This window comes from Xenopus laevis, chromosome 2S, assembly GCF_017654675.1.
Source record: "Xenopus laevis strain J_2021 chromosome 2S, Xenopus_laevis_v10.1, whole genome shotgun sequence".
Lineage (NCBI taxonomy): Eukaryota > Metazoa > Chordata > Amphibia > Anura > Pipidae > Xenopus > Xenopus laevis.
In genome coordinates, this window is record NC_054374.1 from 4354609 (window position 1) to 4370632 (window position 16024).

Genomic DNA, 16024 nt, shown 5'->3' on the forward strand with positions numbered 1-16024 from the left:
TTCTGGCAGGCTGTTATTTCTCCTACTCAATGTAACTGAATGTGTCTCAGTGGGACCTGGATTTTACTATTGAGTGCTGTTCTTAGATCTTCCAGGCAGCTGTTATCTTGTGTTAGGGAGCTGCTATCTGGTTACCTTCCCATTGTTCTGTTAGGCTGCTGGGAGGGAAGGGAGGGGGTGATATGACTCCAACGTGCAGTACAGCAGTAAAGATAGATTGAAGTTTATCAGAGCACATGACTGGGGGCAGCTGGGAAACTGACAATATGTCTAGCCCCATGTCAGATTTCGAAATTGAATATAAAAAAAATCTGTTTGCTCTTTTGAGAAATGGATTTCAGTGCAGAATTCTGCTGGAGCAGCACTATTAACTGATGTGTTTTGAAAAAAAAAAAACATGTTTTCCCATGACAGTATCCCTTTAAGTTCTCCTGTAAAAAGTGTACTTCCCCCCTCTTTATTTCCAGAATAAAATTTTGTAAACAAGATTTTACCGAGTAAAAGGGACCCTTAATTCTGCGGTCAGCAGAAACGCCACAGTATTTTACTCACAGACTCATAAAGAATCAACTTTTTATATATATATATATATATATATATGTATATATATGTACAGAATACAGGAAAAAAAGGTTTGTAAAATCTAAAACAAGACAGTTAATATTTACAGTGGATCTAGCTTGACCGACCTCCACAAAGGAGAAGTGGCAGTATTACAATAATTAAAAAAAGGGGAGAGGAAAACAAAAAAGTGAACAACAAAATATTTTGTTACAGACAGGAGCCAGAAGGTGGATCACACACAGCACGGTACACATTTAAAATTTATTTAAAAAAAAAGTTTAAGTAGAAGGAGGGTGTGTCTGGAGTTAAAGTATTTTAGTCTCTTGAAATTGTACAAAAATCTCCACCCTGTCCTTGTTGTTTCTATGAAGCTCCTTTTATTGCAACTTTAGGCAGATCTGCGAGACTTGCACCGAATAACTGAACAACTGAAACGTACTGAAGGGGATTGTTGTTCTTCTTCTTTAAGAAAAAGAAAAAATATGCACCAAAAAGAATGGACGTGGATTCATTTACAATTGCACGAAAGAAAAAGAACGTTTTTTTGGATTTCAGAAAGTATTCAAAATGTTTTGATCACGTTTTAGCAAATTCATTCTGGGCGGGGAAAGGAGGAGGATTATTTTTTTATCTTTTAATAAAAAAAATATATATTTATATATATTTATATTATATGAAATGTATGATAGAAACATGTGCAAATGCCCCTAAAATCTGAGCAAAAGGGGAAGGGAAGAAAAAAAATAAAAAAGGTGAACTTTTCTTCATGTCATGCAAATGTGCAAACTCTTCCCGCTGAACTCGTTTGTGTCTGGTCGAGTTCTAGTCGTTGGTTGCTAAGGAACAGAACTGGAGCGTAGGACCGACACCTGGTGAGGGGGTTTGAGAGACAATTTGTTGTCCAAGTCCAGCTCTTGTGCTAAGGCATCGCTTTCACCTTTGGGCTGCCTGCTTGCAAACTCTGTGATTGAGAAGAGAAACTGGATACAACCCAACTTAATATAACTTCCATGGTGCAAAAGGGCGGTGCCTTCCCAGCCGGCTCCACTTCCTCCAATGAGACTGGAGCTGCTGGCTTTGCAGTTACACGACTGCTGACCAGGGCCTTGGGCCTGACAGTTCATAACGGCTTCTTCTTTCACTGCCTCTTCCTCAGGATTTTGGCTTTTGTGGCGTTCTAGGATAAAAAAAACACAAACTCTGCAGATTAGACACGCCCGGCAGAAATGAAGACTCAACATAAAGGGGCAGATTTATTAAAGGACAGTTCAGTGTAAAAATAAAAACTGGGTAAATAAATAGGATGTGCAAAATAAAAAATGTATCTAATATAGTTAGTTGGGCAAAAATGTAATGTATAAAGGCTGGAGAGACTGGATGTGTAACATAATAGCCAGAACACTACTTCCTGCTTTTCAGCTCTCTAACTCTGAGTTAGTCAGCGACTATAAGGGAGGCCACATGGGACATAATTGTTCAGTGAGTTTGTAATTGATCCGTAGCAAACAGTTTAGCTTTAAAAGCAATAGTTATAACACATGTGGCCCACCTCAAGTCACTGATTGGTTACTGCCTGGTAACCAATCAGTGAAAAGCAAGAGAGCTGAAAAGCAGGAAGTAGTGTTCTGGCTATTATGTTACACATCCACTCACTCCAGCCTTTATACATTACATTTTTGTCTAACTAACTATATTAGATATTTTTTTTTATTTTGCACAGTCTGTCTATTCATCCAGTTTTTATTTTTACTGAGCTGTTCCTTTAAACTAAGCCAGTTTTTTTTCACTCAATTGTGCAGCTGTTTTTTTTTTACCCTGAACAATTGCTTTAAAGGAGAAGGAAAGCTGTGAAAACATTTTATTGCCAATAGATTAGCCACAATAGTGCAAGCTATAAGACTTTATTTATTCTGTAAAATGCTTTATCATACATGAGTAAAAAGCTCTAGAAACTATCCGTTTGTTTAGGATAGCAGCTGCCATATTAGCTTAGTGTGACATCACTTCCTGCCTGAGTCTCTCCCTGCTCACTCATAGCTCTGGGCTCAGATTACAGCAGAGAAGGGGGGGGGGGGGGAAGAGTAGCAAACTGAGCATGCTCAAGCCCTAGCCCTGGAGGTTTAAGCTGAAAACAGGAAGTCTGATACAGAAGCCCATGAGTACACAATAGAAGGAAAGAAATGTGATGTTTCTTTTGACAGAATACTCAGAGCAGCATTACTTTGAGGGGTTACTGGTGAATTTATATAGACCTTTCTGATAAAGTTTACTTAGTTTTAGCCTTTCCTTCTCCTTTAAGGGTCGAATTGAAAATTCTAATTCAAATTTTTTTTATGGTCAAAACCGTCAAATTTCACTAGGGATTTATTCAAATTTGATTCAAGTTTTAAAAAAAGATTGAATTCAACATTTGGACAACATACAAAAAATCTCTTCCACAGCAAATCAGACACCTCACGGTTTATACATTTAGATGCACAACATGGTACGACACGGAAACTTTAAAAGACCACCCATTGGTCATTAAGTCGCCCCAATAGCTCAGAACCTTAACAGGAATGAAAACAACTAAACTAGGCACCAAATTAAAAAATGATTGGCCTCTTAACATAATTCCTCATAAGAATCTCAAAAGAGCTGAGACATTTTATTCATTGTTACAGATTGTTAATGTAACAACAGTAGAACCCCCATTTTACATTTTTCAGGGGACCAGAAAAAACATGGTGTAAAATCCAGGAAAATGTAAAATCAGGGAAATGTATTATGCCTAATATATAGATGGGACCACAAAACAGCAATGTAAAATGAGGGAAAACTTAAAATCAGGGGGATGTAAAAAGGGGGTCTACTGCATGTGAATCTTCATATTTTGAAAAGAATTATACATTTGAAACGTACTGTATTATACTCGAGTATAAGCCGAGTTTTTCAGCCCCCAAAATATGCTGAAAAACTCTACCTCGGCTTATATTCAGGTCAAACGCAAAAACGGTCGCCGGCGCCTAAGAATAGTCGCCAGCGCTTATGAATAGTCGCCGGCACCTAAGAATAGTCGCCGGCACCTAAGAATAGTCGCCAGTGTCTAAGAATAGTCTCCAAGAATATTCGCCGGCGTCCAAGAATGGTCGCCGGCATCTCCAATGGGAGAAGAAACCCTCAATTTTTTGATTGAAACTGACCAGAAGCTGCTGCATTTCTCACCCTAGGCTTTTAGTCGAGTCAACAAGCTTTCCCAGCTTTTGGAGGTAAAATTAGGTACCTCGGCTTATACTCGGGACGGCTTATACTCGAGTATATACGGTAACGATTTTTCTGTTCCAAACAAGAAATAAAAAAAAGTTTGAAAAAAAAAAAAAATATTTGAATTCGATTTTCGAGATTCATCATGCCTTTAATAATTCGAATTGAACTATTCGTCACCTAAAACCTGCTGAATTGCTGTTTAAGGGTAGGACTACACGGACGTTTTCAGCGCGATCCGACGCACTGCGACAAAACGTATGCTACAGAAATAAGGTAAGTGATAGAAATGTCGGATGAAGTCGCAGCGTTGATCCGACGTGACACGACTGTCAGATGCTGCACGCTGCGTCTGCATCTGACAGTCGTGTTGGATCAATGATGCGACTTCATCCGTCATTTTTATCTCTTACCTTATTTCCATTGCATGTGATTTGATCACTCCGAAAAAGTCTGTTTCGTCCTACTCTAAGTCAATGGGAGAGGTCCTGGGATTCATTTGGAGCTGTTTGCAGCCTTCATGAAAATCAAGTTTCTTTGAAGAAAAAAAACTTGAATCGAGTTTGATCAAATTCGATTCAAATTTCGGGTTGTTTCAAGTCATCCAAGTTTTTAGAAATTTGATTTTAATAATACATTTCGATTGGTCAAATTTTGAATTCATGATAGTTTAAAAAAAAAAAAAAAAAAACTTGCATGAATTAGAAATTTGACCTTTGGAAATTTATTGTTAAAATCAAATTTTTAAAACTCCTAAATGTGCCTCTAGGACTGTTCAATATTGACCTATAATCATCTGGTACATCACTATTATCCTTCCAAACACTTGCCTGATGTATCAGAGTGACTGAAGCAAAGAGTGAAATTCGCAGCAAGACTTACTTGAAACACTTTGCACTTTGGCAACAATACTGCTTGGTGGGGTCGGGATGATTTTCTCCGAGAAATCACAGGAATAGAGCACGTTGTCCACAGTCGTTCCATGTTCACTGTAATTTAACAGCTCATAATGCTTTGTGTTCTAAAAGGTAAGTGAGAATTCATTAACCCAGGGTCCTTGTGGATATATTGCATTCATTTAAAGGGCAAGTCAGCCCCAAAATAAAAATGTGACTAAAAAAAATATATATATTATTCTAAGCAACTTTGCAATACACATGTTCTATGGGTTTTAATTTATTTGTACCGGTATATGTATTGCTCTAGAAAGCAGTGCCTGGCCCTTTCTATTCTCTGCACGAGTGATCTGCAGGCCTGTCTTTGCTGGGAACCAAGACTTTTGCAACATTGTTTAAAAAGTAACAATCAGGAGTTAATCAAATGCTGATTTCAATAGCGATTTTTACAAATAACTTTAAAAGCACTTGTGATGGGATGTAGACCGCAATACTGAGACTTTACAAATGGTCTTCCATTTTTATTATATAAGCGGTTATGTTCAGCAGTGCTCCAGTTTGGAATTTCAGAAGCTACCTGGTTGCTAGGGTCCAATGTAACTTAGTACCCAGGCAGTAGTTTGAATGAGGCTGAACTAAAAGACAGTTAGGAAAGAAATTCACAGGGAAATCGGTGGGGCACACCTCTTCGTTTGTAAAATCACTAAGATCGGGTCTTTCTAGAGCATACTAAAAGTTTATTTATTTTTAGTTAGTTTTTATTTCTAAATGACACTGTTTACACTTCAAATAATTCACTGTACAATATAAAATGTCATTCCTGAAGCAGCAAGTGTATTTAGTTGTAATATTGGTGTGTAGGTGCATCTCAGCTCATTTTGCCTGGTCATGTGATTTCAGAAAGAGCCAGCACTTTAGGATGGAACTGCTTTCTGGCAGGCTGTTGTTTCTCCTACTCAATGTAACTGAATGTGTCTCAGTGGGACATGGATTTTACTATTGAGTGCTGTTCTTAGATCTACCAGGCAGCTGTTATCTTGTGTTAGGGAGCTGCTATCTGGTTACCTTCCCATTGTTCTGTTGTTAGGCTGCGGGGGGGGGGGGGTGATATCACTCCAACTTGCAGTACAGCAGTAAAGAGTGACTGAAGTTTGTCAGAACACAAGTCACATGACTGGGGGCAGCTGGGAAACGGACAATATGTCTAGCCCCATGTCAGATTTCAAAATAAAATATAAAAAAATCTGTTTGCTCTTTTGAGAAATGGATTTCAGTGCAGAATTCTGCTGAAGCAGCACTATTAACTGATGTGTTTTGAAAAAAACATTTTTTCCCATGACTGTATCCCTTTAAGGGTAACTACGCCTTTAAAGCACATTGTTCAAATGTGTCCATGCTAATCAGTAATAAAGCACTACAGAGTATTTCACGACAGTCTCAAAAACAACACAAGATAGAAGCAACTCACTTCATCGTAAAATATACAGGCGTGTTTGCCGGACACATAGTTGCAGTGGCCATAATTTGTAAGGCACACGTCCATGTCTGCTCCTGCGATGAGAGAATGATCAATTACTAATGCATTTATACGCTACACATCAACAAGGCAAAAGGAATTGCATGTGCATTACACACGTGCAGACAGAAATGCATGTGAATAAAGAAACATCTTGAGAGTGAAAAAAGTTCATCTTACACATACAGGAGAGGTAAGAACAAAAGATGAATAGAGAGAGAAAGAAGGATACAGATAAAGGCATGGATGTACAGAAAGGCACAGGTGTACTTTTACTTTTTAGTAGTTTAGAAATGTTGTACCCGTTATCCAAAAAGCTCCTAATTACGGAAAGGCCATCTCCCACAGACTCCATAATAATCAATTAATTCACATTTTTAAAAATGATTATTATAGAGAAAAAGGAAAACAGTCGCTTGTACTTGATCCCAACTAAGTTATAATTAATCCTTATTGGAAGCAAGACCAGCTTATTGGGTTTATTTAATGTTTATATGATTTTCTAGTAGACTTAAGGTATGAAGATCCAAATTAGGGAAACATCCGTTATCTGGAAAACCCCAGGTCCTGAGCATTCTGGATAACAGGTCCCATACCTGTACTGTACGATGTCCCCACTAACCTGTGCCAATATAGAGAGTCCGGTAGCACATATTCACAGGAGCTCCAACACCCATCATTAGAGGATAGAATACAGCCCTGGCTTGTACATCTTTTTTCTGGGCTGAAAAAAAAACCCACCAATAGACAAGTGAGCAAACTCCAACTAAGGGCACAACATCAGCTGAAATGTTTACATTCATGTGTTCTTTATACTGAAAGACATTACAGTAGAACCCCCATTTTAAGGGGATCAGGAAAAAATTATGCAAAATCTGAGAAATGTGTTAAAATAACTTTTTCATCAAGTACTGAAAGGTTTTCACTTCCAGTTAATTTGAATTTGTTACAACAGCGCCACCTGCTGGTCAGTTTCCCACCAGTCTGACCAGCAAGTAGTCAAGGAAGTTGTCAGGAGAAAGAAAGAGGCTGATGTTCTTCTGCTTAGGAATAAAATTAAAAACCTTTCTCACATCTTTCCTAAGCAGAAGAACATCAGTCTCTTTCTTTCTCCTGACAACTTCCTTGACTACTTGCTGGTCAGACTGGTGGGAAACTGACCAGCAGGTGGCGCTGTTGTAACACAATTCATTTATGTTAACAGTACATGTATCCCTTAATATCTTGGAAGAGAAAACAAATAATGAATGAATGTACATTGCAAAAGTGCCTACAATAGCACCCACCATCCATTTTACATTAATTTATTTTAAAGCGTAACTTATCCTTTAATTATCTTCTTTTTAAAAGGTTTGTGATTTGCGGTTGGTCTCTGCCCAGGTTTGCTTTCAAAGTAACATGGGATCGTGGGATTGGTCTGCCTTCCAGAAAAAGGCCACCAAATGATCAGATGTGTGGAGAATTTACCGTATATACTCGAGTATAAGCCGTCCCGAGTATAAGCCGAGGTACCTAATTTTACCTCCAAAAACTGGGAAAGCTTATTGACTCGAGTATAAGCCGAGGGTGAGAAATGTAGCAGCTTCTGGTAAGTTTCAATCAAAAAATTGAGGGTTTCTGCTCCCATTGGAGGTGCCGGCGTCTCGTTTTTAGATGCTCGTGACCATTCTTGGACGCCGGCGAATATTCTTGGAGACTATTCTTGGATGCCGGCGACTATTCTTAGACCCCGGCGACTATTCTTAGACCGTTTTTGCGCTTGACCCGAGTGTAAACCGAGGTAGAGTTTTTCAGCATATTTTGGGGGCTGAAAAACTCGGCTTATACTTGAGTATATACGGTACACTGTGCACTGAACTGTAACATTGCTACAATATTTGCCATATCTCAAACTTACCTTCTAAGTGGTTTGTGAGTGAAGGTGCTACAGGACGGGTGACACTTGCTACAGGACGCTCTTTGGACGAGAATATCTCCTGGATTCTCTGCATGGCCAAGAACTTCACCAATTTATCATCCAACAGATTAATCTGGATTTCTGCAATAGGGAGAACAGTTTAACATTATTTCTGCTGATGCAGCGGTGATTGTTTTAACTTGTAAATACACATCTGTGTTGCCAACGAGTCCTTATGGATATTCGAGTTTTCAAGTGAAAGGCTGCAGAACTGCTATTAATAGGCAGCAAACAATATGAATGCGCGTGTATTTTCTACCAGTTTGGGAAACGGTTCTACAAGACAGCGGCACACATTGATGGATTCATTTCTGAGGAATCATGCATGTTAGTATTAAAAATATGAATACATTTTTGGGAATTTTTCTTAAAGGAGAATTAAAGTCTTAAAAATTAATATGGCCAAAAATGCCATTTTTTATGTACTGAACTAATTGCACGAGGCTTGTCAATAGCAGCAATGATCCAGGACTTCAAACTTGTCACAGGGGGTCACCATCTTGGAAAGTGTCTGACACTCACATGCTCAGTGGGCTCTGATTGGCTGTTGAGAAGCTAAGCTTAGGGCTCGTCACTAATTATCCAGCAGAAAATGAGCTTCCCTGGCTGTAATATAAGCTGATGCTACAGGTTTGCGGATTATTCAATTCTGATGCTAATTGCACTGGTTTCTGTGCTGCCATGTAGTAATTATGTGTATTAATTACTAATCAGCCTTATATTGTGACATTTCTATTCTATGTGTACTGTATATTGTGAGTGGCTCCCTAAGCTCAGTAAGTGACAGCAGCACAGAGCATGTGAATCAGCAGAGAAGAAGATGGGGAGCTACTGGGGCATCTTTGGAGACACAGATCTTTACTGCTAAAGGGCTGTGGTTGCCTTGGGCTGGTACAGAAGCACAAAACATCATGTACAACATTTCTAGCTACTTCTTTAGTTAATCTTTAGTTCTCCTTTAAAATGTATTTTCAGTAACCATAGATACATTTGAAAAGCCTTTAAGCATTACAAGTCATTAGCATTGCCAAGGTTATCCATAAAGCTGTTAGCAGAAGATCTGTAGCTATATTTGGAACAAGTAAAAATGGCAATCATTTTACAGGTATGAGATTCGTTATCTAGAAAGCTCCGAATTATGGACTCCATGATAATGAAATAATCCAAAATCTATATAATTAATCCTTATTGGAAGAAAAATCAGCCTATTGGGTTTATTTCATGTTCGCATGATATTCTAGTAGATTTAAAGGGGTTGTTCACCTTTACGTTAAGGGGCAAATTCACCAAGGGTCGAATATCGAGGGTTAACCCTCGATATTCGACTGGGAATTAAAATCCTTCAACTTCGAAGTCGAAGGATTTTAGAGCAAATAGTTCGATCGAAGGAATAATCCTTCGATCGAGCGATTAAATCCTTTGAATCGAACGATTCGAAGGATTTTAATCCAACGATCAAAGGATTATCGTTCGACCAAAAAAAGTTAGGCAAGCCTATGGGGACTGGTACAGAAGCACAAAACAATGTACAACATTATGTTCTCCTTTAATTGAGTTCTGATGGTTAATATGACTTTCTTTTTTATTTTTTTTTTTTTTACAAAAGTCCAACTGAATGAGCTCGTCAAAAAAACAGGCATTTTTTCTTCTTCAGTAGCAATCTATAATGAGACATAAGTGACAACTAAATGCAAAATTTTGGGTACAACCATTATGTGGAATAAAATATTTTATAAGAAAGGACGCACCCCCATTGCCATCCATTAATGTTCGGAGGGAATTCGTTAGCTCCATCATAGCAGAAGAGTTTATGGTTAATGTGGAAGGAGCACTTGAAGCCGTATCCAGAAGCAATGCACTAGGTCTGACTTTGCCATCTACGGAGAAAAAAGGAAAGGCAAGAGGGGATAAAAAAAAGTTATTTTCATGTAAAAATAGTTATGTTTCATATAATTTCCTGACAAATGGTAGTCAGTGTTAGCATTAATATTCATGTGTGGGGAAGATACCTAAAAATTTGCCACCCTTCAGTCAACACTTTTGCTTTAGGGTAGAACTACATGGGCAATTTAGGTCCGATCCAAAGCCATGCGACGAATCGTTGGCGTCAAGTCGGTTGCGCCAGAAATAAGGTAAGCAATTTAAATTTAGGATGAAGTCGCAGCGTGCATCCGACATTTGCATCTGACAGTTGTGTCGTATGCACGCTGCGACTATATCCGACATTCCTAAATCTAACCTTATCTTCATCGCATCCGACATGACGCCAGCGTTTCGGCATGTGGCATCGGACCTAAATCGCCCATGTAGTTCTACCCTTAAAGGGATTGTTTGTCCTTGAATTAACTATTAGTATGATGTAGAGAGTGATATTCTGAGACAATTTGCAATTGGTTTTCATTTTTTATTATTTGTGGTTTTTGACTTATTTAGCTTTTTATTCAGCCGCTGTCCAGTTTGTAATTTCAGCCATCTGGTTGCTAAGATCCAAATTCCCCTAGCAACCATGCATTAATTTAAAAAAAAGAGACTGGAATATGAATAGGAGAGGGTCTGAATAGTAAAAGGTGTAATAAACATTTTTTTCTAGATGGGGTCAGTGACCCCATTTGAAAGCTGGAAAGGGTCAGAAGAAAAAGGCAAATAATTAATAAAAAAACTATATATAAAAAAGAAAAGAAAAAAAAAGACCAGTTTATAAGTTGATTAGAATTGGCCTTTCTATAACATACCAAAAGTTAACTGAAAGGTGAACTACCCCTTTAAGATAAAAACATCAGAAAAACACGGTGTCATCAGCTCAAAGGAGGTGGCAATGTTTCATATAGCTTGACCAGGTTTCAAATAAAATGTTTGATCTGTGTGTTAGTGAGGTGAGGGTTTGGATTTTCCCGACTCGCACGACTTTCGGGTTCTTTTCATAGACCCGCACCAACCCCCGATGACATCAAAAAAGGGGCGGTGTGTGCAGGTCTATAAAAGTTCAACCTGGAAGTCAGAAGCTATATAAACTATAAATGTGCAAGTTAGCCAATCAAATGAATCACACAAGCTCTAGTATAAAACTATTTATATAAAACCAATATACACTAACCAGTTCTATTATTTCTTGCTCTTCAAAAATAGGGAATAAATTAAAGAGCATGTAAAGGAAAAAAAAATAAAATCCCATTTTTACTTTCTTTAATGAAAAAGAAGCCTATCTCCAATATACTTTAATTTAAAAATGTGTATTGTTTTTATAAGAAACCTGACTGTATGCAGTGAAATTCTCCCTTCATTTACTGCTGTGGATAGGAATTGTCAGACGGTCCCTAACTGCTCTGCAGGGAAACAATCATACTTATGAACAGCAGGGGGAGCCCCCGCCTTACTTCCCAGCCATGCAGAACTCAAGCAGCTTTGTTTGTTTCCCTGTAGAGCAGTCGGCGACTGTGTAGAGATTTGTATTGGATTTTATTTGTCTTTACATCCCCTTTACTGTTTCAACTCCAGCTGCAGGGACAAAGATCATGGAGCCAGATTTAAACAGATAAACTGGGATTATATTTGCAGAACCAGTGGCTGCAGCAAAATAATCCTCCAGAGTTGGAGAAAGTTTGTATTAAACAATACAAAAACTATAAAATCCACATTAGATTACATGACAACACAGGAGCCAGTGCAGTCTGTATATTCTGATTATTAATCAGTCTTGTGTATCGGCTTCTGGCAGATATTATTTGACTTGTGTTGTTTTGATCATTTGTGACGATCCCTAAGCAGCCCAGACCACACTGAGCATGTGCACAGTCTTGGTCTTGCAAAGATGTATAACAAAGTTACAAGATGGTGACCCCCTGTGGCCAACTTTGAAAGCATAAATCATTTGTTTGATTAGGTTTGTGGTGCAGTAAGTTCATGTTTATGTTTAGTATACAAAATACAGCATTTCTAGCTGTACTTTATTTTACACTTTACTTTGTTTGGCTAGTTATTTACTATTCAGTAGGGCTTTGCAGAAATGCCACTATACTTTGTTACATAACAGTAGAAACAATGTAATAGCAGAAGACTACCCTATCAGGCCAAGCTAAAGCTCATCTCAATTAAACTCCTCTGAGCAAGGCAGGGGAATTATCTCATACAATACATACATCTTCACAAAGAAAAACAGAGCAGGGCAGTCCAAGTCCAAGGGTTTTTGATTTTTTTTTTTTAATTTGATCTCTTAACAGATAGGGGGTAATACAAAGTATATTATATTATATAATAAAAAGTGGAGAGAGCCCATTTTGAGAGTAAAAGTGATGGTAAAGTGGAGTTAAATACTTTCTCCATATTCACAAACAGAAATCTGACTAAATTCCAACTGAACCGCCACTTTTCACATTTTAGTAAAAGAAAGACAGTTTACAGACACTTAAGAATTTTTCTTTCAAACTACAAAAATACTACATTTTAAACATTTTCTCACAACATTTTAAAACTCTTCCCCATATGTCAGAAGAACTGTAAGATAAATTGCTCTGTTTTGGTTAGGGATGCCCCGAATCCAGGATTCGGCCTTTTTGAGCAGGATTCGGATTTGATCGAATCCTCCTGCCAGGCACAAACCGAGTCCTAATTTGCAAATTAGGGGCAGGGAGGGAAATCGTTTGACCTTTTGTCACAAAACAAGGAAGTAAAAAATGTTTTCCCCTTCCCAACACTAATTTGCATTTGCACACCGGTTCGGTATTCGGCCAAATCTTTCGCGAAAGATTCAAGGGGTCCGGCTGAATCCAAAATAGTGGATTTTGTGCATTCCTAGTTTTGGTTCAGCCAATCTTTATTTCACACCTCTTGTAGGTGCCCCATTGGGGAATTATCATATTAATAGGGATCAGCTTTTTATAGTCAGGGCACAAGTTTGTATCTAACCCTATAGGTGTAAAAGCCTCATTAATGAAACAAGTAAAACACTAATTAAACCAAAAGTGTATTTTAATTTATCTCACACTTGCGTTATTTTACTATTTTTTTCTTAATGAATGAGGCAATATTAGCGTTTGAGTGAATGTATTATGTAAAGGAAAAGTAAAGCCTCCCAGCCATTTTTTTTTAGTTTTAGCAGCAATTACGACACTTGACCTAAGAGAATAAAACATATTTCTGATTTTATATTATGCAAAATAGAATTTCTTGTATTTAGACCCTTTAATGAAGCCTTCTCATATGCAGCATTGAAAGACTTTTTGTGGCAGTAATAAGACTTGCATGGCTGGTCCCCATAGAATAACACTTTATGCTCAAAAAAGTGTCAGTAATATGCTTATCCAACCTAACTTTTTTATTTTCACTTCACAAGTCATAGCTCAAAGCTATTAGGGTGCATGTCTAGATCACGGACACCTATTTACACATTTTTCTAGCAACAAATAAAAAAAAACTTATGCTGAACATATAATCTGACTATTCTTTTATTTCATTAAAAAAAGATTAAAAAAAAAAAATGATTAAAATAGGCAGAAGCCCTGTTCATTGAAACCATGTTGAATGTCAATTACACACTCAATGCTCACTCATAGCTCTGGGCTCAGATTACAGCAGAGAAGGGAGGGGGGAGAGGAACAAACTGAGCATGCTCAAGCCCTAGCCCTGGAGGTTTAAGCTGAAAACAGGAAGTCTGATACAGAAGCCCATGAGTACACAATAGAAGGGAAGAAATATGGTGTTTCTTTTGACAGAGCACTTTGAGGGTTTACTGGTATATTTAGGTGGACCTTTCTGATAAAGCTTACTTAATTGTAGCCTTTCCTTTTCCTTTAAGGTATGAAGATCCAAATTACAAAAAGATCGATTATCTGGAAAACACCAGGTCATGAGCATTCTGGATAACAGGTTCCATTCCTGTACTAATAAAAAAAAAAAAAACCCCCACAACCCATCTCTTACCTGTAGGTGGTGCTGCTGCACAAAGCCTTGAGGCACCAGGAGCTGCACAGGTTAGTATGTCACAAACAGCTTGTGGAGGAGTAAGTGCCCTGGTACCAGATAAAGGGGAACTCACAGGCCTTGAATCATGTTGCTTCACAGAAGTCCCTAGCGGAGTCTGAGCATTTTTCCTTGACAAAGTGCTAGAGGGTTCAGGACTAGTACAGGAGCTTGGAGGGGTTATGGCTGGTATGGGCAGCCTCTGAGTGCACATCGATGACCCTGTTGAAGTTTCCGATTTCACAATGTGGTTTGGGAGAGGCACGGCCGCTGTTGGGGTGCCTGGCCGAGGCCAGTGTGATAACACCGCAGTCTGTCCAGTCAGCCTTTGGGGATCCGTTAGCTCTGGGCTAACACTGTTAACATGAGGCCCATTTGATTTGGACTCTGATGCAGCCGGTCCATTTGTGGTGCCACAAGCAGCAGTGAGACATGGTTTTGTCATTACGTGAGCAGTATCCTCCTGTAAAGATGACGTGTGACCAGCACAATGCAATCCTACACGTGTGGGGAACTGGGGCTTGCCCTCGGGGTGCAACTGACAGTTGGAAACAGAGCCGTCAGCTGTAATCACTGGCTTGATGTCCAATGAGTCGGTCTCATCAGAGGTCCAGGATGGAGGAGGCATATGCTTAGCAGATAAATACTTCAGTATACTGCACTGCAGGGCAACCACACTACGGAGCCACTAAAAGGACAAAACAATTTCGGTCATTTAAATCAAGCAATTGTGCGACGTCTGAAGTAGTACATGGGCACGTCATTAAAGGGGAACTGATGCGAAAATTACAATTTAATATAAGCTTACTCATTCTGAAATAAAAAAACTTTCTAAATACAATCAATTAAAATTCTGTACTGTTTCTGAAATGATCAATTTAATCTTCACTATTCCTCTCTCAGCATCTGTTTTCATGCAGCAGTTGGGTGTCAGATGAATAATCCAATATATTTTATAGGGGGGCTCCTTTCCTAGCAGATGTATTAGATCTCACTCAAATAACTGATTCCAGTACAAACAAAATCTAACAAAATAACTGCCTTTTGCACAAATTCTGCATGTAGAGAGACATGATGTCTGGTGAGTTTAATAGAGTGACCTCGAATACATCTTCTAGGCAAAAGGAGCCCCCCTATAAGATATATTGGATCTAACTGTCAATGAATATCTGACACCCAACTGCTGCATGAAGACAGAATGAAGAGAAACAGATGCTGAGAGAGGGATAGTGAACATAAACTTGATTATTTCAGAAACAGTACAGAATATTTAATTGATTATATTTAGAAAGTTTTTTATTTCAGTATGAGGAAGCTTATATTAAAGTTTCCTTTCTTTTAAAACAAAAACAACCTCAATAAAACTGTGTGTCTTTTATAAATTGCTGCAAGTTAGTCTATAGCCTGAACATTTCCAGCTGAACTGCACTAAACACACAGAATGATCTATGCTGGCAAAGATTTATAGCGTCTCTAATTACTGGTCTCTAATTACTGTTCAAGTAACCTTGCCCCACTTACATAAAGTCGCAGTGCTAGGCCGAGTCCTCCTTCTGCCCTCTAGTAATGGCATTATACTGGGCTAAAATTGCAAACTGAGTCAATAAGGCTTTCACGAAAGCAATTGGAAAATATACAGTCAGCTCTTAATATTTCCATTAGGCAGCATTAAAAAATAAGAACGATTATGATTTAACTGATGTCTAAACAACAACAACAACAACAACTAAATAAAATATATATTGCCTGTACTGGGGGTAAAAATGCTGTAGAATTGTCTTACTGATACATGCCAACACTCTACCTCCAAACATTTGGAGTTCACCAGGAAGTAATGATTATACAGGTATGGGTTCCCTTATCCAGAGATCTCTGAATTATGGGAAGGCCAAA

At 38.3% G+C, this 16024-nt stretch overlaps 1 protein-coding gene across 2 annotated transcripts in view; it reads right to left on the reverse strand.

Annotated features, from left to right (window-relative positions):
- Positions 1-811: 811 nt before the first annotated feature.
- The window catches only part of phf12.S (PHD finger protein 12 S homeolog), a 40340-nt gene continuing 25127 nt past the window's right edge, over positions 812-16024 (reverse strand). Inside the window, exons 7-13 of one of the 2 annotated variants that reach the window (XM_018248040.2) lie at positions 14093-14819; positions 9925-10053; positions 8117-8257; positions 6842-6943; positions 6172-6254; positions 4690-4828; positions 812-1741 (exon numbers count right to left, since the gene is read on the reverse strand). In XM_018248040.2, coding sequence (XP_018103529.1) covers positions 1401-1741; positions 4690-4828; positions 6172-6254; positions 6842-6943; positions 8117-8257; positions 9925-10053; positions 14093-14819 — 1662 coding nt within the window. In that variant the 3' untranslated portion in view covers positions 812-1400. 2 annotated transcript variants of the gene reach the window in all.